The 22,880-nt window shown below is 40.9% G+C and overlaps 1 protein-coding gene across 2 annotated transcripts in view; it reads left to right on the top strand.

The window, feature by feature from the left end:
- The window catches only part of LOC126263132 (aromatic-L-amino-acid decarboxylase), a 205,273-nt gene that overhangs the window by 165,768 nt on the left and 16,625 nt on the right, over window positions 1-22,880 (top strand). For both annotated transcript variants that reach the window (XM_049960155.1, XM_049960156.1), the window contains exons 7-10: window positions 13,291-13,439; window positions 17,892-18,003; window positions 18,236-18,353; window positions 20,237-20,327. In XM_049960155.1, coding sequence (XP_049816112.1) covers window positions 13,291-13,439; window positions 17,892-18,003; window positions 18,236-18,353; window positions 20,237-20,327 — 470 coding nt within the window. The remainder of the gene's footprint in view (window positions 1-13,290; window positions 13,440-17,891; window positions 18,004-18,235; window positions 18,354-20,236; window positions 20,328-22,880) is intronic.

The following is a 22,880-nucleotide window of genomic DNA, read 5'->3' as shown; positions in this document are numbered from 1 at the left end:
AATCAAATATTTATATATATTTATATGCTTCTGTTGTTAAAAATAATAATCAGTTCTTCACAACCTTTGCTTTTATCTTACTGAGCTGACAAATCGTTTTATACACAACAATGACTCATTAAAGTTTTTTACCAGCCAAGGCTGTCCATAACATATGTAAATACATTAGTAATGAAAATGTTCGGGGGGCAAAATATAGTATTTTAAGTTTTTATTTGGTATTCATATTAGCAAAAAATGTTTCTGGTAAACATAGTGACTTAGTGAATAAAAGCATTGCTCAGGTAGAACGTTTTTAATTTTGCTTTAAATTTATTTTCGTATTCCAACTCTCTAATGTAAACTGAATTCTAAGAGGACTATTTTGCGTTTCTGTGTGAGCTTTATTACACAGTCATTAAAATTTAAGTTTTCGTAAATATGAATCCTCAGCTATTTTGAAGATGTTCCTCTCTCTTTGGCTTTGTAACCCAGCACCAGATCTTGCTTCATATTTTGGCTTATTTTCCCAAATTGCATCTAATTTGTTTTGTTTACATTAAATGTGAAGCCGTTAGCATTAATCCAAGAGTGGGAACATACTTCAGGATTTTATCAGTAGTTGTAGGCAGTAATTGCTTTCACACACTTATCACAGTAATGTTATCTGCGAATAGAGTTATATTGGCTGCACTATGTGAGGTGTGTATATTAACAACCTTGCTTCCGCCGATTCTTCTGGAATAAAGTTCGAGGCTTTATTGTGAAAAACTTACAAAAAATTTACGATTCTAAGCATTAGTCACTGCTGTCCACTACTTTCTACTAATTCCGCGACGGAAAACTGCGCGTCTTTCGAGGCGGTTCATGAATCTATACAATTTTGCACTTTTTCATAAGACCTGAAGTGCTGGTCACCCAGGCCGCGTGCTATAGAACGAAAAAGGCGGTAGTCAGAGGGAGAAATGTTAGAAGAATACTGTGGGTGGTGTAGGACTTCCCATTTCAACATGAGGTAGGGTATCGTTATGCTGCAGAATCACCTTTTTATGCCTATCGCTGTATCGTGGCCCTTTGTCTTTAAGTGCTTGACTCAAACGCTTAAACTACTTTCGATAACTCTCTCTTTTGACTGTTTCCATCTGTCTTCGAAAACCACCTCTTCTACCGTTATGCCGGTGTTCGATGTGAAAAGTCACTGATATTTAAGGGTTAAAACCATTCTCTACACGTTCTGACACTAAAAGTTGCCTCACCGCAGGTCTTATCCAGAATTTTATGAGCCTCATCTGCAGATTTCTTCATGTTAAAGCAGAAAATAAAAACTTCCCGCAAAGTACGAGAATTGGGCTTGTAAGTTGACATATGCAATCCAGAAGAGCTTTATGATGTAATCACAAATTTACTAATATTTTGATGGTGTTATGTTTACGAACGCCTTAGCTTATTGTATGACACTTCCGGCCTACTACCACCTGCACCCCCACTTACCGCTACTGCCATCTATTGCATGACGGCGGAAGCAAAATTGTGGACCTAACAGGTAAGAAATATGGGACCAAGAATATTACCTTGTGGTACATCTGTTTCACCGAAATGATCGCCTAACTCTAGTGGAAGACGTCATAATAAATGTTCTGTACATCGCGGAGAACCTCGCTACCAAAATTTAGGAAACCTTCCTTTCGGTAACAGTTAAGTCCTGTTGCTGCCTTCAAGTTGTAGCATGCATAGTATCTGCAAAGTTAAATTTAGAGTAATGCGGGCGTTAACTGAGGGGTACTGAAAATCTTTATTTCCGCACAAAACCCGCCATGTGTAACAGGTGTGGGGGTTATGATTGTGGTAGGTCATATGCCCTCCGCCGAAAATCATACAGTGGCTTAAAATGTACAAACGTACTTTCAGAATCCATCTCTGACTGCTGCGAGACCAGTATTCTTATCAACATTTGTAGAGGCGATGTACGTTGTTAAGAACGAGAAACTTGTTTTTCTTAATGAGATTGTCCTAGTGCGGCATAATTATAAACATATGGGTTTCTGACATTTCGATAAGTTTTTCCCGCAGCTTTGATAGAAGGTGGTGGTTACAGAATCGACAACCTGCTCCGTAGATGACTGTAGGGAATGTCACATACAGCATTCCACATTTTCGTCCTGAGAGTGTCAGTTCCCACGATCCCAAGGTTCCGCGATTCGCATTACTCGTCGCGCACTGGCTGCCTTAGAGCACCAGCCTCAGAGACGTCGTCACGCGGGATGTACTTAGTGTACCCTAAACTTACGTTTTTGAAAGTAAATTGGGACTGCCGCGTCTGTGTCGCCAGCCTGGCTTTGGCGTTGACTCATTGCTAGATGTCATTGCCTCTGATAGTCCTCTGACAATTTCTTATACATTTCAGCACTGATGTTTTGTATACTACCGATCTAGTTAATAGCAGTGGATCATTGGGGACTAAGGAAATGTATTAAGTACGAGGGACTTCTATGTAACATTATGGACTTGATTCTAACATAGACAAGATAAGCATAATGACGCTTCATAATTTTCCGTCTGCTTAGGCGTAGCACAAATTGCAGAGTTGAAACATTTAGAAGCTTTTAAAATAGAAAATAGATACAGCCTTTGCTGAAATGTCTGGTACCGATGGTCAAATGACGATCACCACTTCGTGGAAAAGATACCATTGGAGGGCAACGAATGCATCAGTGGGAAACTAAATAGCACATTTTAGTGCATTAATCTAGTGTGTTCGTCTGCTTAGCGCAACCTGTCAAGTCGTAGTCATCCACAGCTCCTGCTGGATAGTACCAGTCTAAACGAAATTCTGTCAGGGGAAGGGCTGGGATTATACAGGGTGAATCACTAACTATTGCCACCTAGAATAGCTCGGAAAGTATGATAGGAGCTGAAAAGTTTGTGGAACAAAAGTTGCGTGGGACAACGGGGGCCAAATATGACGTCGGTTTTTTGTTGCTAGGTGGGGTCGCGTCAGAGATATGAAGGTTAACTAAGTTTTTTTAAATGGCATGCTATAGTATGGTACTATTTTCTGATACCAGCTATCGATACGCTGCAGGATTAAAAGCATTCATAGTAAGTGACGTCGTAATTACCAGGCCCGATCCCCACTAACCACTGTTAAAAAAAATTTCTGTGCGTTAACTACATTTCGTATGCAGAAATGTATGGCTTAAAATGCACCAAACGTAAAATGGCCAGAGACTACATTTTTGCTGCAAACGTTCTCGACGTGTATGTGTTACTTGATCTCGAAACATTAAAATAACTACAGCCAGTATCGATGAGAGAGACACTTCATTTCAGGTTGCGATGTCAGACTATAAGGTGCAAATTAATCAGTTTCTTTTATTCAGAGGTTTCCACAAAGCTTAAAAGGGGAGATTTTGTAGCAGAGAACGCATGAAAGCCATAACAGTGGTTTTGCTTTTTTTACAAAAAAAGCAAAAGTTTTACTGAGAAACTAACTAGAGAGGCGGAGGGACAACTGAAGAACGGGATACAACAACCTATCGGCTTTGACCAATGACGTCATAGGTTACTCATAAATATTGTGTGTTTATTTTCTGACCATAGATAATAAATCTGTTCTCTGCTGTGGATAAGCGCCATCATTGTAATTTGAAAAAAATGAATGTGATTTTAAAAGACAGCGCAAGACATTAAGATTTTTTTAGTTTGCATTGATTTAAACAATTGGTTCTTTCTAATTCATTCGGTACTTAATTTCACTCTTAGTGAATTTGAGATAATTTGGAAGAATAGTTTTTCATTTAGAAGAATTTTTAATTTTTAATGTTTGTTTGTAGGTATGGGTTTACCTATTCCCATGAATATGGAAGATTTAAAGGAGGCTTTGGGCGTAGACATGATGGCAACCATTCGATTTTTGTAAATGTCTGGTTTTCTTACTCATTACGTTCGATGTCGTGGAGTGAGGTAAACATGCGCCTGAGCGTGTCTGCTCGTCTTACTCACGATTTATTCGTATGGAGCTGTATCAAGGATGGACTATGGTGCTCAATTAGACGTGGAACATTGTTTGAGAAATCGAAGCTGGTCTTGTGAGATATAATAAAAATTACATACTGTTGGTGTTTGAGGAATCCTGTATGGCTGTGTGTGCACGAATGTCGTGTGAGTGAGTATCGTTTTACACTGGTATTCGTTTTGTAGGGAAGTTTCATGGGAATATATAAAGTATAGGGGCCTTTGCGGAGGGGGGGGGGGGGGGGTTGTCGAAATCGATGAGTCTCATTTTGGCAAAACTGAGTACAACAGGGCGAAACCTGAAGTAGGATTGTGGGATTGGGGCTGTAATTTCAGGTCCAGAATGTGACGTTGTAGTTTTTAAAGTAGTTCCTAATCGAACGAAGAACGTGTTGGTGAAATTAATTGAAGATTGTGTTGCAGAGGGTTCTGTTGTTATTTCGGATGGTTTTTCTTCGTTTGGGGATTTGGGGAATAGAGGTTTTCAGCATCTTGTCATAATGTTGAATTCATATCGTAATCAACTGGGGCTTGTACCAATAGTATAGAAATTATTGGTCAGGCATAAAATCTATTTTAGGGAGGGGGAAACGACGGATGTCGACACTACAGAGCCATTTAGATGAATATTCATGGAGGAGTAGTGTACCCGGTACATATTACCTGTTGAAGTGTTTCCTTACACGTGATGGGCAAATGTATCGTCCAAAAGTTGTTAGTTAATTTCAGATTGGGATGGGGGTGGGGTAATTGATGATTAAGGAGAAGGATGGGTTTAGTCGACATGATTAAAATATTGATTTGGATTTTTTGGGCTAATGATTCGAAGACCCTTCACGCTGCACCACGGTTCGTCGTGGTTTCAAGTACTGAAGATGGTCAGTCCTTTGCCACAGTAAATCTGTTTATTATTCAGAAACGTGTTAATGCAATTGCTGGCCCTATGAAATCCTGCTGTCGTTTACAGAATGGCACTTTGCTTTTTGAGACTGCTTCTGATTCTCAAGCACAACAACTGCTTGGTGCCTCGCTTCTCCATGGCTGTTCGTGTCGAGGCCCATAGAACTTTGAATTCTTCCCGTGGTGTAATTTACACCAGGCTGCTCAACGGTCTGAGGCCGAAATCCAGTCTTACCTCTCTGATCAGGGTGTCATTGCTGCCCATTGCATAATGAAAAAAGGTAGATTCCTCCTTAGTGCCCACCTGCACTCTTTTTCCTCACAATTGATAGAGTGGTGATGGCGTCCAAAATCAAAGCAGGCTATGAAATTAACTCAGTCCAGCCGTACATTCCGAACCAGATGCGCTGCTACCAGTGTCATCGTTTCAACCACACTAAAATGTCTTCTCGACACCCAGCCAAATGTGTAACCTGTGGTAGGGATGCGCACGAGGGCGACTGTCCGCCTCCTTCTTCCCTTTGTATCACTGCAAAGGCGGCCATGCCGCCGCCTCTCTGGATTGTCCCATGTATCTTGATGAGTTAGCTGCCCAAGAGAGTCGGGTAAAGGAAAAAGTGCCTTACCCAGTAACTCGCAAATTACTGGCTAGTCGCAAACCGTATGGTCTCTCATCTGGCAGCTATAGTTCTGTTCTTATTACCCCTCACTCCATGAAGGACACGGCCACACAGACATGTGACCTCAAATTCAGCTCTGAGGTTGTGAAATCGCCTAGTGTCAATGTAGCATCGCCATTCCTCGTCCCACTGTGAAACAAACCGTCAAACTCTCGCCTCAAGAGTCGAATCCACAAGCTACACAACCAGTAGGCAGGAAAGGACAGAAGGAGTACTCCCATTGAAGACTTCCTCCGTCCCTCCAGCCAAACAATACTCGAGTCTTCCTCTAACCGAAAAAGCTCAAAGAAGTCCACCAAAGGCAAACGGTCTTCTTTTTCGCCAACTCTAAGATCCTGTTCGACGGTGTCGCCACGTGGTACCTTAGCCTGGCCGGCCTCTGTCTCGCCGGCCCGCACCACCAACCGTTTTTCAGCGTTGGACTCCATGGACTGACTGCACAAGCAAGCTGAAGCTTCTGTGGATCCCGTGGAGCAGGATCCTCCTGCTTCTGTGCCATGTAGTAGCGACGATACACTGGCTGTCACTTGGCGGCCGCCGAGTTGACACCCCTACATCTCTTCCTCCTCCTAACTGTCCTCCAATGGAACGTTCACGGCCTTTGGTCCCACAAAGAGGATTTATGCCTGCTTTTAGCATCGCAGCATCCCCTTGTACTCTACCTTCAGGAAAAACAATTGCCCCCTCACGACTGCTTTGAGCTTTCACATTACTTAACAATTCGTTTTGACCTTCCCTCTGAGGTCGGCGCTCCATCTCGTGGGGGTGTCATGCTGCTCATACGGGATAACATTCGTAGCCAACCCATCTACCTGACTACCCGTCTTCAAGCTGTTGCAGTTCGCCTTTTCCTTCCGTGCCTGAATTTTTCCCTCTGTACCATTTACATACCTCAATCATTCGATGTTACCAGGGCAGACTTCCTTCAGTTTATTGGGCAGCTGCCTCCCCCATTTTTGCTGCTCGGTGACTTTAATGTACATCATCCCCTTTGGGGTTCTCCCAGGACCTGTGAGAGAGGTGCCCTCTTGGATGACCTGGAGCACCCACTTTCCTTTCTGACTCCTCACACACCTATTCCCATTTGGCTCTATCCATTTTCACTGCCCAGCTTGCCCATCATCTTGAGTGGTCCATTCGTTTCTGACACCTACTCGAGTGACCATTTCCTGTGTGCTCTCCATTCGCTGACTCCCACCCCATCTGTGTGCATGCCCAAATGGCAGCTTACTAAAGCTGACTGGCAGCTTTACTGCTCACTGGCGACCTTCAAAGAAAAAGATTTCCCCAGTTGTGATGACCAGGTGGACTATCCCACCAACATTATCCTTAGTGCTGGAGAACATTCCATTCCTCGCACTTCCTCTTTACCACATAGTGTTCCAGTCCCTTAGTGGACTGAGGCATGCCGCAATGCAGTTCGCGCATGGAGACGTGCTCTCTGCGTCTTTAACAGTCATCCTATGTTAGCAAACTGCATTCATTATAAACAGATGCATCCAGAGTGTCGTCGCATTCTTCGTGATAGCGAATGAGCTAGCTGGATTTCATTCACTAGTTCTTTTAACACTTCCATCCTTTCGTCTGTCATGTCGACCAACCTCCAGTGGCTCTCTGGGACCAAGATACATTCCCCCATTTCCGGCCTTACAGTAGCAGACGATGTTATAATGGACCCTATTGTTATCTCCAACACCTTGGGACCCATTTTGCGGAAGTTTGGAGCTCTTCCCACTATAAACCTGTCTTGCTCCATTGGAAAGGAGCGGAGGCGGCTCGGGCGATGCCCTTCTCTTCTCCGAATCGTGTGCTACCTTTGTTATGAGTGAGCTCGATCATGCTCTCAGTTCATCCCGATCCTTCGCTCCAGGGCCGGACGCCATCCACATTCAGATGTTGCAACACCTTTCTCTTGTGGGCAAGTACTTTTTGCTTAACACGTACAACCACATCTGAGCAGAGGGCACATTTCCTGGATGCTGGCGTGAAGCCACCGTCAGACCCATACCTAAGCCTGGTAAGGACAAAAACCTTCCTTCTAGCTACCGCCCCATCTCTTTTACCAGCTGCGTTTGCAAGGTGATGGAACGTATGATTCATCCCTGGCTGGTGTGGTGGCTCAAGTCTCGCAATTTACTGATGCGTGCACAGTGTGGATTTTGAGCACGGCGTTCTGCAGTTGACCATCTCGTTACTTTGTCCACCCATGTCATGAATGGTTTTATACGGAAATCCCAGACTGTGCCCATGTTTCTCGATTTGGAGAAGGCCTAAGACACCTGCTGGAGAACTGGTATCCTCCGTACTCTTTACACATGGGGCCACCTGCCCTGTTTCCGTCAGTCATTTTTACAAGATCGAGTTTTCAAGTTGTGTGTGGGTCCTGCCTTGTCAGACACCTTTATCCAGGAAAACGGTGTGCCTCAGGGTTCCGTCCTGAGTGTCTTACTCTTTGGGCGGTTGGGTTGGGTTGTTTGGGGGAAGAGACCAAACAGTGAGGTCATCGGTCTCATCGGATTAGGGAAGGAAGTTGGCCGTGCCCTTCAAAGGAACCATCCCAGCATTTGCCTGAAGCGATTTAGGGAAATCACGGAAAACCTAAATCAGGATTGCCTGACGCGGGATTCAACCGTCGTCCTCCCGAATGCGAGTCCAGTGTTCTTACTCTTTGCTATCACCATTAACCCTATCATGGCCTGTCTCCCACTGGGCATCTCCGGCTCCCTTTTTGTTGACGATTTTGCCATCTATTGCAGTTCTCCATGGCCCTGTCTCACTGGGCGGCATCTTTAGCGGGGTTGTGATCGTCTTTACACCTGGAGCATCGACAATGGCTTTCGCTTTTCCACTGACAAAACCGTCTGTATGAATTTCTGGCGACGCAAGTGGTTTCTCCCACCATCTTTACATCTTGTGCCTGTTGCCCTTCCATTCGTTGAAACTACGAAATTCCTGGGGCTCATGCTCGATAGGAAACACTCTTGGTCCTCCTCATGTATTTTACCTAGCAGCCCGCTTTAGGTGGTTCCTCAATGTCCTATGTGTCCTCAATGGTACTTCCTGGGGTGCTGATCAACTCACTCCTCCATTTGTACCGGTCCCTTGTCCATTCGAAACTCGACTATGGGTGCTTTGTTTGTGTCTACACGCCTATCCCTCTTACGCCGCTCAGCACCATCCACTATCGTGGCTTCCATTTGGCCACGGGTGCCTTTTACACCAGCCCGGTTGAGAGTCTGTAAGCTGCAGCTGCTGAACTACCACTGTCCTACCGCTGTGACTTTCTCCTCAGCAGGTATGCATGCCGTTTGTCTGCTATGTGTGGCCACCCATCTTATGCCTCCTTCTTTGATGCTTCCTTTGGTTGTAAGTATGTGGCTCATCCTCCATCTCTGTTATCTCCTGGAGTCTGCTTTCGGCGCTTGCTACAGCGGCTTAACTTCACACTACCTGTACTGTACCCAGTGGGTATGAATCCTTCACCACCTTGGCTTCATGAAGTGGCTCATGTTAACCTCAGCCTTCACTTGCTTCCTAAGGACACTACTCCAGCGTTGGTCTATCGCCTTCAGTTTCATGACCTTCACATGGAACTTCATGATAGCACCTTTGTATATACTGATGGCTCTCGGACTGACCATGGGGTAAGGTGTACCTTTGATATTGGCACCCATGTCTTTTGATATTGGCTTCTGGCACACTCCTCACTATTTACAGCTGAGCTCTTCACCTTGTATCAGGGCACAGAGTGAATCCAGCGACATAGCCTTTTCAGTTGTGTCCTCCGCTCAAACTCACTCAGTGCCCTTCAAAGTCTGTGTGTGCTACACACCGCCCATCCCTTAGTGCAGCAGGTACAGGAAAACTGTTAACTGCTCACTCTTTGTGGAGCCAGTGTGATGTTTTTTTGGGTTCCTGGTCATGTTAGTCTGCCAGGAAATGAGGCTGCTGACGCTGCTGCCAAAGCTGCAGTCCTCGTACCTCAGCCCATGAGTAGCTATATTCTCTTCAATGACATGTGTTGCCATCTGTCACGAGGTGGTGTCCCTTTGGCATTACCAATGGTCCTCCCTTCACTGAAATAAGCTCCGGCTAATTGAGCCTCTCCCAGCAGCTCGGATGACCACCTCTGGCCCTCCCACTGGGAGGAGGTTATTTTAACTCAGTTGTATATTACGCACTGCCTTTTTAGCTGTCTTCATTTGCTAAGTGGCGCTACCCCACCACTTTTTACGCAAAGCACTGAAGTTTTAACTGTCTGCCTCTTCTTGATGGAATGCCCATTTAACCTTTTACGTTCTTGTTTGTGTTTGCCGTCTGAGTTATCGGGCGTTTTAACAAATGACACGCAGGCTGTCGACCGCATCTTACTTTTTATCTGCCATAGCAATATGGTGAAGTCCATTAAGTTTTAGTTTTAGACCTCCGTTTCTGTATGGTGTCTTTTTTAGCCCTTTTTCTGTGTGCCTGTTTTTAGCTGTCTTCTATTATACCAATTCGGACTGATGTATAGTCGTTTTTAACTCCTCCGTGTTTTTGTGTTCTATAGTTTTGACTTGGGTACATATGACCCCAGTTTTTTATGGGCCCTAAAGCAAAACAAAAAAAAGTTGTGAGCTGAAGCACCTAATCATCAATGGTACCAGCAGAAGCAGCTTCTGCACAAATGCTGGCACAGCGCAGGTGGAGAGTAGGTAGGGATTTGTTGTGGCTGTACAGAGGTCATCGCTCCAGCCAGGCATGATGAAACCAGGGTCAATGGAGGCTGGGTGAGATCAGCTCGGCTAATGTTATGTGCCGTGGTTTCGAGTCATGTTCAGTGCCATTATTGTGAGAGTTATTAATACATTGTCGATGTTGAATGATGGAAAATATTCTGTCAATCATCTAATGGTTCTTGCTCAAGGACAACCACCGCCAGTTGAACTTATGGGATGCATCTTGATGACCCACAATTTCCATAGTGTGTGATCAGGCATGAGATGAAAATCAGTTTGAGTGTGTAACTGACGCCATAGTTGTGACAGACTTTGGTCCTCTAAATCTTCATTTAAGCTGACCTGGTGTAATTGTTCTTCCAGGAAGTGGGAGAGGTGGTGAAGGAGTGCTGTTTGAGTGCTCTCATACTTTTTGTTTGAGGGTGCTGAGCATATCCATATTTTCACCCAAATGACTAAACAGTATGACAAATATCATGCTTTCACTGGTGCCATCACTTGCAGCTAAAATGTTGTCCATTATGTCAAACCATAGGCTTGGTTTATCAGGCCAGAAAGGTAGTAGTCTCAATGTGTTCTCAGTGCAATAGGTTAGCACGGTAACACCAACAGAGGGAGAATAGCATTGTAATTAGGCTCCATATGTGGCAGGTTACAAGACAATTAGCCAGCTACATGAGGCCTGGAGGGAATGAAATTCTTACATGCAGAGTGGAATGCCACCTTTGTGAAAGTGAGCAAATGTAAATCCATCTATTTGGATTGGTGTGGCTTGGAAGTAGCTGGGTTTGCAAAATAATAGAGTAGATTATCCAGTGCACTCCTGTATTTAGCACCATTGCTCACTGTTGGAGCACTGCTGTGAAGAGTGTCACTATCACCTTTATAACTTCAGGTGTGTGAAGGGTGTTGTGCACAGCTCTAGGTACTGTAGCACAAAAACAGCTGTCCCAGGTGCATAAATTGTGCAATACATCGAGGCCACAATGCCAGAATTAGTGTTGAGCAATAATTGTAGATGTTCTGAATTAATGTGGTCATCATTGTTCAGCAATGAAGTGCTACACTATGGATGAGATGTAGGATGTATAACAAAACTACCAGAATCTGAGTAAGCACACTTTTATTTTTGCTAAGGCGGTACAAGTACGATAAATCTGCAGCCGATGTTCTTTGTTGCCATACAGTTCCCACAGGGTAATATCCCTGCTTTTCCTTTTGCTACTACAAAATGTGTGTTTTTGAGGTTATATTAATACTGTACATTCACTTTCCTGTCTTTCATTTCATAATATTTCCCTCCTCATAATTAAACAAGCTGTGTCTGTTGACTTCAATTAAATTATTTCAAGAGTAAGGACTTTGTCTACCCTCCGATGAATGTTTGTTTTTGAGAGAGTAAAGAATGGTACTACAATCTAAGGATTTGACTGAAATCTCATGAGACCTATTTTCAGTAAAACCCCTCTGTCTGCAAACAGTATCATACTCACATGCGGTCAGGGCTGGTTTAAGATCATCAGCCACCACTCAGGACTCTAAGCTGAGAACTACCTTCAACATTAAATAATATGCACAAATAACATTAATGAAGTTAAGTTAGACTTGTACAAAAGACAGTTGAACCCATATCATTTTGTAGGGAAAGCCAGCCTGTGGCAACTAAAGCAGTGCAGCCTCTGAAGTTAGTTTCAAGCCATTAGTAAAACAAAGGAAACACCAAACTACATAAAATGGACCAAATAACATATCCTGATTTTTTTCCCAATATATCAATACTACCTAGACAAGGCTGAACAAATCAGAGGTGATAGTGTTGTGTTCCCATTAGAAGTGTATGCCCTAATGACAAGTGTTGAGCCCATATAGCATTACCAATGTAGACTGGCAAATTTTGTTTTCCTAAGAGTGTCCAACAGACATGTCCACCATGACACAATGAATGCAGAAATGGGACTCATCTGAAAAGATGATGTGGTGCCCCCCCCCCCCCCCCCCTACATGTGGAGATCCAGGTTTCGGTTCTGTGGGGTGCAAAGAATACGGGGTGGGATGCTCATAATTTTTCAATCTCTCTCCTCTACCCTAAAATATAATATACTGTCACTCCCATATGAAATGTGCCCCAGATGGCTAAGATTTTACTACAATAAGAATAAAATATATGAAATGTATTAATACAGTTGTAATAATTTGTTTATGTCAGTGGTTAGTACAATGTTTTTTTTTCCAAGGGGGGGGCGGGGGTGCCATTCATGACCTCTATGAAATCCACTCACCCCTCCCCCCCTCCCCGCCACGTCTGCAAGGTATCCAGGCTTGCACTCCTGCATCTGGTGCTGCTATTAAGTACACCAGTGTTGGCATATTGCTCTTTGCTTCCATGTGAAGGGAAGCCACAACAACGGTTTCAGTGGTACTCCAGGTGTAGGCACATAGTCCATTTAGGGGAAGAGTTTGGGGGGTGGGTGTGGTGAGGGGGAATATTCTGATAAAAATATGTTGGATTATATTTAGCAGATTGACTTGTCCTCAAAATGCTTCACATATAAGTTACGACTACCAGCAATAACAAGTTGCCCATCACCATTCTGTATACTAGGGCCACAAAATGTGATTTGTTGTGGTGTATTGCGTATTGGATGGACTAAAACAACTGTTGAAGAAAGGTGTAAAGGACACAAGCATGGAAGTACCTACAGTGTCTTTGGTTATGTGACATAGTGCTCTATAGAATTCTCATTCTGTTGTACCTGGATTTCCTCCCCATTTTGTACAAAAGTATCTAACCAAACTGGAACAAGCTCACTAGTCTGTGATTTAATTGTTAGTTACTATGTCTGCTGACCAACTTCAAAGTGAAGCATAATATTATCATTGCTATGTTTGAACTTCTCGTCACAATATAAAAAAGGATGTTGAAGTCAAACACAAAATGTATTTAATTGTTTCTGAATTTGGAAAATTGCAAACTAATTAAAAATATTCTACTTTTTTAGATCTAGCTCATTCATCTGTGGAGCGTGCAGGTCTCCTTGGTGGTGTGAAGTTCCATTTATTGGAGCCAGATGACAAGCTTAGTCTACGGGGTGAGACACTTGAGCAAGCCATTAAAGAAGATAAGGCAAAAGGGCTAATACCCTTTTATGTAAGTATAATTTCATTATGTTAATTTGTAATAAATCATATGGTGGATAATTTTTATTTCATTCACAAGAGTGCTGCATGAAGTTAACTTCTGACAGATGAAGATTACGTTTTCTTCAGTTGCATAAACAAGTAAAGCATTTGAAATTTTTATGGTACTGCATTTTAATAGGTCACTGGTGGGAGAGGGGAGGAGACACAAATGTTGTAAAGCAAGATACCTGTGAAAGTAATATAACAATGAACTATTTTGTGAAGTCTTATTGTATTCTTGATGCTTGTCATATTATGGTCTGTAACAGGTTCCAAAAATATCCACCATTGTCTGTCAGGAAAGCAACCCACTGTTAAAAAGTAACAGACTGACACAGGTGTAAATGATGTTGAAATTCCCACTTTATGGGAGAGTACATTAGTGGCAATGATGAATGTCATCTGCAGTGGCTTCATTTTTGCCATGATGTACAGTAAAATATACACTCCTATGCAGTCATTTGCTATCAGGTGTCCACATCCACGCATTGCTGAGCATATATCCCTTATGTATGTTAATGTTGTTGACACACTGTCTCTCTGGTGATTGAGTAAATAGTTTGAAGTGTGTGCCATAATCTGGGTCTTATTTAAGCAGTTTCACTATGGGAGAAAGGAGAGATAACTTTCCTTTAGCTCTAGATGAAGTGGAGGTCTAATAGCACACTCATTCATAGGTGTGTCATATACCCGCACCACTATATCTCCATACCACCATTAGAAGAGCTGTTAACGTCCATGGCAAAAGAATGTCATCATTGAAAATTTTTATAGCTGAGATAAGCAACTTCTCTAATTCAGTTAAGCTTCAGGTAATAGCATCACTACTCAGAAAGCAATATATAGTTTCACCAACTCAATTCTAGTAGACTTTACCAGGAAACTTACCAAATGTTATGCAATCTTTCCAAGCTTTGGTTGTGTAGTTCATAAAATTCTACTAGGAAAAACTAAAATGGTATGATATTATAGGCATTCATCTTTCATGGATAGAATCTTCATATTAACAACAGAAAAGAGTGTCACATTATGAAATGATAACACAGGAATAAGACTAAAGTTAGTGGGAAAACATTAAGTGTGGTATTCTGCAAAATTTTGTACTTGACCTGCACCTGTTTCTGGCATACATAAATGATTTACCTGGCAAATTGGAAGAACCTTCAAAAACTGTAATGTTTCTTAATTATGTGACTATATTGATAAATGGCTCAAACATCCATACCAGACACAGCTATAAGAATAATGGAACTGAATTTCAACTGTTACTCAGCTAACAGCTTAAATCTTATTCTTAAAAAACTCGTATTATGCCAGTTCCAAACAAATAATACTAATTTGCAGCTATCAGAAGTAGAGATCAATGGCCTTATGTTGGATGAGGCTCTGTGAATGAGGATCTTAGACATCCAGAAGGATAATAAACTAAGGTGGCAGCAGCATACGGATAAGTTAACCAAACAGCCCAGACCAGCCCCCCTCACTGTGTTGATCTGCAGACAGGATTGCTAGTGTGTGTTGCATTTTTTTAGATTAGATTTACTTTCATTCCAATTGATCCGTAGTGAGGAGGTCCTCCAGGATGTGGAACATGTCAGAAAAACAACAATACATGACAAATATTTACAACTAAAACAAATAAGCTAATGTACCATTCCACAGGTCCCAAGTGGAATGATCGTCATTTTTAATGAACACTAAGAGTCATTTTACAAATACTAATGCACTGAATTTAAAATAAAAAAGTTTTTTATTTATTTATAAGGTAATACAACTACTGTAATAATTATTTACAATGAACACATTACTGCACTGAAATGGTGCAGAAGTTAGATTATACTCACACACACACACACACACACACACACACACACACACACACACACACACACACAAATTTTCAATGAACACATTACTGCACTGAAATTGTGCAGAAGTTATGTTGTACTTATATACAAATCAGTTGGTTTTACTAAGAAATTCATCAATGGAGTAGAAGGAGTTGGCCACCAATAAATCCTTTAGGCTTCTCTTAAACTGAATTTCATTGGTTGTTAAGCTTTTTATGGCTGCTGGCAAGTTATTGAAAATGTGTGTTCCTGAATAATGCACACCTTTTTGTACAAGACTAAGTGACTTTAAATCCTTGTCCACTCCTGAGTCTTGTGGCATGATCTCCTGGGGTAGTGCATCTAATATCAAAGAAGTATTCCACAGAAGCCTACAGTGAGAATATTGTGCAAGGTTCACAACCGAACATCTTGCAGAAGACCCTTCAGGAATCTAGGAGTTATTACACTTAAGTGTCAATACATTCTCTCTGTTGTGGTCATTATGGTTAGTAACAACAGTGAAGTTATGATGAACTGTGGAAGTTGCAACCACAGTATTAGATGTAAAAATAATTTCCATATTAACTACACATCACTATCCAGGATTGAAAGGCCCATAATCATCAGTGTGAGTAAACGGCACTAGTCACCATCTGTTGCTAGTACACTATACAGAAGTAACATGCAGTAGCTGTTCCTGCCTGTTGATGTATAACTTGACTCGTTCCTCATTCCTGAAGGCTTCCCTACACACTGATATTTGCCGAACACAGTGTGTGAATGAACTCTTTTAAACAACTGCTGGACCATTTTCTTCCCTTGTACAACAATCATTCAATAACTAAACAGACAAAAAACTGTACAGCAGAACTGGTTTATTTAATCAGTACAATTTTTTGTCTATTTTTCCACATGATCCCCACCAACTTCTATACACTTGCTCCATCATCTGTTGTATACCCTTTACCTTTATCTTGAAGCCAGTTTTGCACTTCCTGCTTTACACCTTCATTGCTGTTTAACTTGATGCCACACACAACTTCTTTCATCAGTCCGTCCAGATAAAACTGCAAAGGGACAGCACTAGTGTTGTAAGGAGGATGAGGTTTGAGCTCCCAACTGACTTTGACAATAATTTCCAGTGTCAGTTGTACTGTATGATGTTGATTGTTGTCTTAAAGAAGCAGCATGCATTTCCTCTGCTGTCCCAGACATTCAGTGCAGTCTTGACTTTCTCAGTCGGGCATTAGTAGTATATGCAGTTGAGAGGATGTTGCTCCTTCAGTCAGTCACAGAAAAATCAACCATAGGTACACCTTACCAGTTGATGGTTGTGCTTTAAATTTCTTATTGGGAGATGGTTCAGGGTGCTTCCATTGAATTCTTTGATATTGGGACTTTTGCTCAGTCATGTAATGATGTTTCATTACAGGTTAAATCTTGCCCAAAAATGTATCTCATTAGTTACTGAAATGATTTTGAGCTTGGTACAAATGAGATATCATTGTTCTTTGTAATGAACTTTAAACTCTCTGGGAGCCCACAATGCAGAAGTCTCAAGGTAGTTTACTTAGTTTTATTTGATGGAATGAGGTGTGTTCACACTTACATGGCATATTTCAGCAGTTTGTTTGACTGTAAGTTGTTGGTCTTCTCAGATAAGTGACTCAATACAAGTTCACAATGCTGAGGCTGACACCACTGCTGGATGTGTTGAGCAGTGTTCATTGGCTAAGCTTTTGCTATCACTTGTAAACTTTTCTACTAGAATGAAGCTGCCAGTGGTGTGTGTGAGGTGTGCTTGCTTGTGTTAATGTCATTTTTACAGTTAGTAGCAGTCAATCATTTTCCTAATATTGATATTCCAACTTGGAGTTTCCATTGTTTGCATATGCTAGCATCACGTTTCTCCAGTACTGTATTCCTCTTCTGGTCCACCTTACTTCTTGTAGAGCTATAATACTCTGTTTCAGTTTTTGTTCTTGGTCTAGTAGCAGCCTAGGCTTCCTGGGTGATACAGATACATCACATTCTAGATTCCACTACATAAATCTGACTTGTACTTTATATTTATATTCTTTCTGCCATTACTTGCATTTATTGTTGTTTCCCTTGGCACATTTGACACTTTTTACCAATCCACATTTCTTTTGTTGAAGTTTTGCAACTTGAGTTCTTTTTATGGAGTAGATTATCAGCCCTACATCAAATTCTTTCCAGAGGATGGGTAAATTTTATTCATGTTTTTTTTCCCCCATGGCCTTCAGTGAGGCAACCTCACTTATTACAACGCAGTAGCATATTCACTAGTGCCCGATTAGCTGCCACTTTCCAGTGTTCTTGCTGGGTTTTCAGAGCTATCAAAATGGTCCCAGAGTGCATACAGTTCCCAATGTACATCACTGCATCAGGCAGTTGCCTACTGTCTGCTGTTGCCTGTTTCCCATGACGTGGATGAGAGACGGGTCTTACAGGAGGCAAAATGTACAAATATTGTTAATAATTTTTGAAATATTTTATCATCTGATGTATATGTAGTTTCCCCTCCTAAAGAAATGCTATTTTATTCTGTACCTTATTCTTTTTAGGCTGTAGCAACACTCGGCACAACAAGCTGCTGTTCATATGACAATCTTGAAGAAACGGGTGTAGTTTGTAATAAAGAAGGGATCTGGCTGCATGTGGACGCAGCTTATGCTGGTAAGCACTTAAATATGTTTTCTAGTCATAAGAACTTTATTAAAGAGAGAGAGTCCGTGTACACTCTTCCCTCCATCCTCCTCCTCACCCTCTCCCTCCCCCACTGAAAAGAGAGAGAGAGAGAGAGAGAGAGAGAGAGAGAGAGAGAGAGAAAACTGGTTTCTGTTGTATAAAAGTATTATACATATTTTTCATCTCATCAATGAGATTCTCAAAGTATTCTGTTTTACAGGATCAGCATTCATCTGTCCAGAGACCCGACATCATATGAAGGGAGTTGAACTTGCTGATTCATTCAATTTTAACCCACATAAATGGATGCTGGTGAATTTTGACTGTTCAGCAATGTGGTTAGTAATAAATTTATTTTGTTGGTTAACTGTGAATAAATTGTTTATCTACTAATGATAGCTGAACTTTGATGCTGGCACTGTAAAAGAGTTGGAGATAATGGTAATACTTTATAGTTTTATGTGTGCTCTTGCGTTAGTGTTCAAATAATTAAGGTTGTCCATTTGTGGTGATTGATAGTAATAAGGGTATCAAACTGTGCAATGACATTAAATGCTGAGTCATTGGTACATTTCATATTTACTGTGAACTTTTGCAAAACACTTTTAATTTTTGCCTGTAACGTACCCTCTCTGTTATTGTTTTTTTTTCTTTTTTTATTGTTTTTTGTTATTGTAGTTGTAGAGATATGAAATTTTTGTAGCGGTTTCCTTAGTCAGCCGTACTTCGGAACTTTTTGACATTAAATGGAGCCTGAAACTTGCGTAATAAATACTTCCCGTGAAGTGCGATTTGTGGCATAAACAAAAATTAATTGCGGAGATGCAATCCACAGAATATTAACAGAAAAGCTTTAGAAGAATACACACGACTGACTAGACACATTCAGAGGGTACGTACATTCACGTAAGAGTGGTTGCGATCTGATGAGAAAGATCTATCTTAATATTTTTTCGTGTAAAATAATTATGTCGTAACACACTTGGAGATTGCAAACGTACAATCAGGGTAGAGGCACGTACTTTCTATCATTCCCCATGGCCTGGGTAAAAGAATTGCAATTATTTAAATTTAAGAATATTTCTTTTTCAATCAGACTCCTATTTTTGTACGAAAAGGAAGATTGCAGGTTCTGAATGTCTCGGCAAAAACACATCAAAATTAATCTTAGCGGCCACCAAAGGAAAGTGGTGAGCACAGTCACGTATCTCTATTGTTGAGCAGCACCGTCGTAAAGATTGTCGCCTCCATCTAAAATTCGCCTTCTCGAATTAACAGAATAATTTGTACTCCATTGGTATGGGATTTAGGCTTGATCTTGACAGCAATTATAAAACACATTTTTCATCATTTAACACACACATAGACATGAAACTATACAGTATATCTTTACACCAGCACATCAGAACAAAAAAAAAAAAAAAATAGTTAATACTCGAAGTAATAAAAGAATCTCGAAATTAGTCCTTTGTCTCTCAATGATAAAGTTTTTTAGAGTATTCCTCTGGTATGACAGTCGAACAAATTTCCTTCTTGTATCTTTGAGATTAAATTACAACATTTTTTAGTTCCTTTTCAGTAATAAGAGTATCAAACTGTGCAGTGACATTAAATGCTGAGTCATTGGTACATTTCATATTTACTGTGAACTCTTGAAAAACACTTTTAATTTTTGCCATTTACATTTCAACACTCTTGCTGCAATTCTATAAACAGTTTTTTCATGCAAATGTAATCTTTCAAATTTGTGGCAGGTGGTAGTGATGATAATGTAACTACTCACCCAACCAGAACTTCATGAACTTAGACTGATCAACATTTTAGAGACTCTGAAACAGTGGTCTGTTCACTCTAGCATTTATCAGACTTTACATAAATTATCTTTTCAAGAGCACAACCCTTGAGCAACAGAAAGCAGGCAAATGTGAAGTGGTGCCGCCATTCTTAATTGATTCAGTGCCTCTTCAGAGATGAATCTTAGGTGGAATCAGAGATGCAGTAACTGCCTTTCTTAAACTGAGGAGACACGTATACATTTTTGGTACTGATCCCACATGATTATTTTGCTTTTAAAGTGCTAACATCTGCAGGCATGGAACTTGGTCTCAATTACTTCCTACAAATCTTTCATCAAAATGAACAGTAACGTAATTTTTGTTATTGTAGTTCCAAATAATATATACTTTAAGAGAGAAACATTTTTTCCTTACTTTGATTTCAGGCTGAAAGATCCAGATGCTGTTGTAAATGCGTTCAATGTGGACCCCTTATACCTCAAACATGATCAGCAAGGATCTGCCCCTGACTACAGAGTATGTATACTTCACTTAAAGTGTAGACTACTTCAGATAAAATATATTTTTCTCACCATGTATTAGAAGCTCTGAGGCAACAAAAATGAAGCTGTTGACCTAAGGAACTTACATACTGCTCAGAATATAATTTTAAAAGAATTTAAAGGCCAAGCTATGTGTGAACACATAACATATGACTTAATTTTTCCTTTTAATAAGCTGGTAAGTTCTGAATCATTGTGAAATGATCCTCGGACAAATTACTAAACACACTAAAACATCTAAAGTAATTTCCATGTGAATTCTACAACCATACCTATGGTATAAAGTGGGAGGTCTTTATTGTAGAACAAAAATTTGTATAAAGATGTCCACAAACATAAGTAATGCCATTGGGCCTTACACAACTACAAAACTAAATTGAAAGAAAATCTGATTAACTATCTATAAATTATTACACATTGAAATTCTGTATTATGAATGTATGAGCAAGTACTTAAACATTTACATCTGATACTGAGTGAAGTAGCACTATGGTAAGGCACTAGACTCAAATTTGGAGAAATGGCAGTTAAAATCTCTTCCGACCTACAGGGTATAGATTTTCTGTGATTTCTCTAAATTTCTTAATGTAAATACAGAGTTGCATCTCGGATGTCTGTATAACCTTATTAATACTCAAACCATAATGAAACTGAAGATATTTCCTCCTGAAAGCCTGTAAACAGTTGGCTTTGTGTTTTCTATCTACATCTACATCTACATCTACATCCATACTCTGCAAGCCACCTGACGGTGTGTGGTGGAGGGTACCTTGAGTACCTCTGTCCGTTCTCCCCTCTATTTCAGTCTTGTATTGTTCATGGAAAGGAGGATTGTGAGTATGCCTCTGTGTGGGCTCTAATCTCTCTGATTTTAACCTCATGGTCTCTTCACAGTATAGACGTAAGAGGGAGCAATATACTGCTTGACTCCTCGGTGAAGGTATGTTCTCGAAACTTCAACAAAAGCCCGTACCGAGCTACTGAGTATCTCTTTTGCAGAGTATTCCACTGGAGTTTATCTATCATCTCCGTAACGCTTTCGTGATTACTAAATGATCCTGTAATGAAGTGTGCTGCTCTCCGTTGGATCTTCTCTCTCTCTCTCTCTCTCTCTCTCTCTCTCTCTCTCTCTCTCTCTCTCTCTCTCTCTCTCTCTCTCTCCTATCAACCCTATCGGGTACGGACCCCGCACCGGTGAGCAGTATTCAAGCAGTGGGCTAACAAGTTTGCTGTAACATACTTCCTTTGTTTTCGGACTGCATTTCCTTAGGAATCTTCCAATGAATCTGCTTGGTTCTGCTTTACTGACGATTAATTTTATATGGTCATTCCATTTTAAATCACTCTTAATGCCTACTCCTAGATAATTTATTGAATTAACTGCTTCCAGTTGCTGACCTGCTATATTGTAGCTAAATGATAAGGTCTCTTTCTTTCTATGTATTCGCAACACATTACACTTATCTACATTGAGATTCAATTGCCATTCCCTGCATCTTGTGTCAATTTGTTGCAGATCCTCCTGTATTTCAGTACAATTTTCCCTTGTTACAACCTCTCGATATACTACAGCATCATCCACAAAAAGCCTCAGTGAACTTCTGATGTTATCCACAAGGTCATTTATATATATTGTGAATAGCAACGGTCCTATGACACTCCCCTGCGGCACACCTGAAATCGCTCTTACTTTGGAAGACTCCTCTCCATTGAGAATGACATGCTGCATTCTGTTATCTAGGAACTCTTCAATCCAATCACACAATTGGTCTGATAATCCATATGCTCTTACTTTGTTCATTAAACGACAGTGGGGAACTGTATCGAACACCTTGCGGAAGTCAAGAAACACGGCATATACCTGGGACCCGTGTCTATGGCCCTCTGAGTCTCATGAACGAACAGCGCAATGATCGTCATTTTTGAAACCCATGCTGATTCCTACAGAGTAGATTTCTAGTCTCCAGAAAACTCATTATACTCGAACATAATAAGTGTTCCAAAATTCTACAACTGATCGACGTTAAAGATATAGGTCTACAGTCCGCACATCTGTTAGATGCCCCTTCTTGAAAACAGGGATGACCTGTGCCCTTTTCCAATCTTTTGGAATGCTACACTCTTCTAGAGACCTAATGTACACTGCTGCAAGAATGGGGGCAAGTTCCTTCACGTACTCTGTGTAAAATTGAACTGGTATCCCATAAGGTCCAGTGACCTTTCCTCTTTTGAGTGATTTTAATTGTTTTTCTAGCCCTCTGTCATCCATTTCGATATCTACCATTTTGACATCTGTGCGACAATCTAGAGAAGGAACTACAGTGCAGTCTTCCTCTGTGAAACAGCTTTGGAAAAAGATATTTAGTGTTTTGGCCTTTAGTCTTTTATCCTCTGTTTTGATCCACCTACCGCTTTGACATAAGACCAAAATTTCTTACGATTTTCTGCCAAGTCAGTACATAGAACTTTACTTTCAAACTCATTGAATGCCTCTCACATAGCCCTCCTCACACTACATTTTGCTTCA

The sequence above is a fragment of the Schistocerca nitens genome, chromosome 6 (assembly GCF_023898315.1).
Source record: "Schistocerca nitens isolate TAMUIC-IGC-003100 chromosome 6, iqSchNite1.1, whole genome shotgun sequence".
Lineage (NCBI taxonomy): Eukaryota > Metazoa > Arthropoda > Insecta > Orthoptera > Acrididae > Schistocerca > Schistocerca nitens.
The sequence above is the reverse complement of the archived record's forward strand: the minus strand, read 5'-3'. Positions and strand labels throughout refer to the sequence as shown.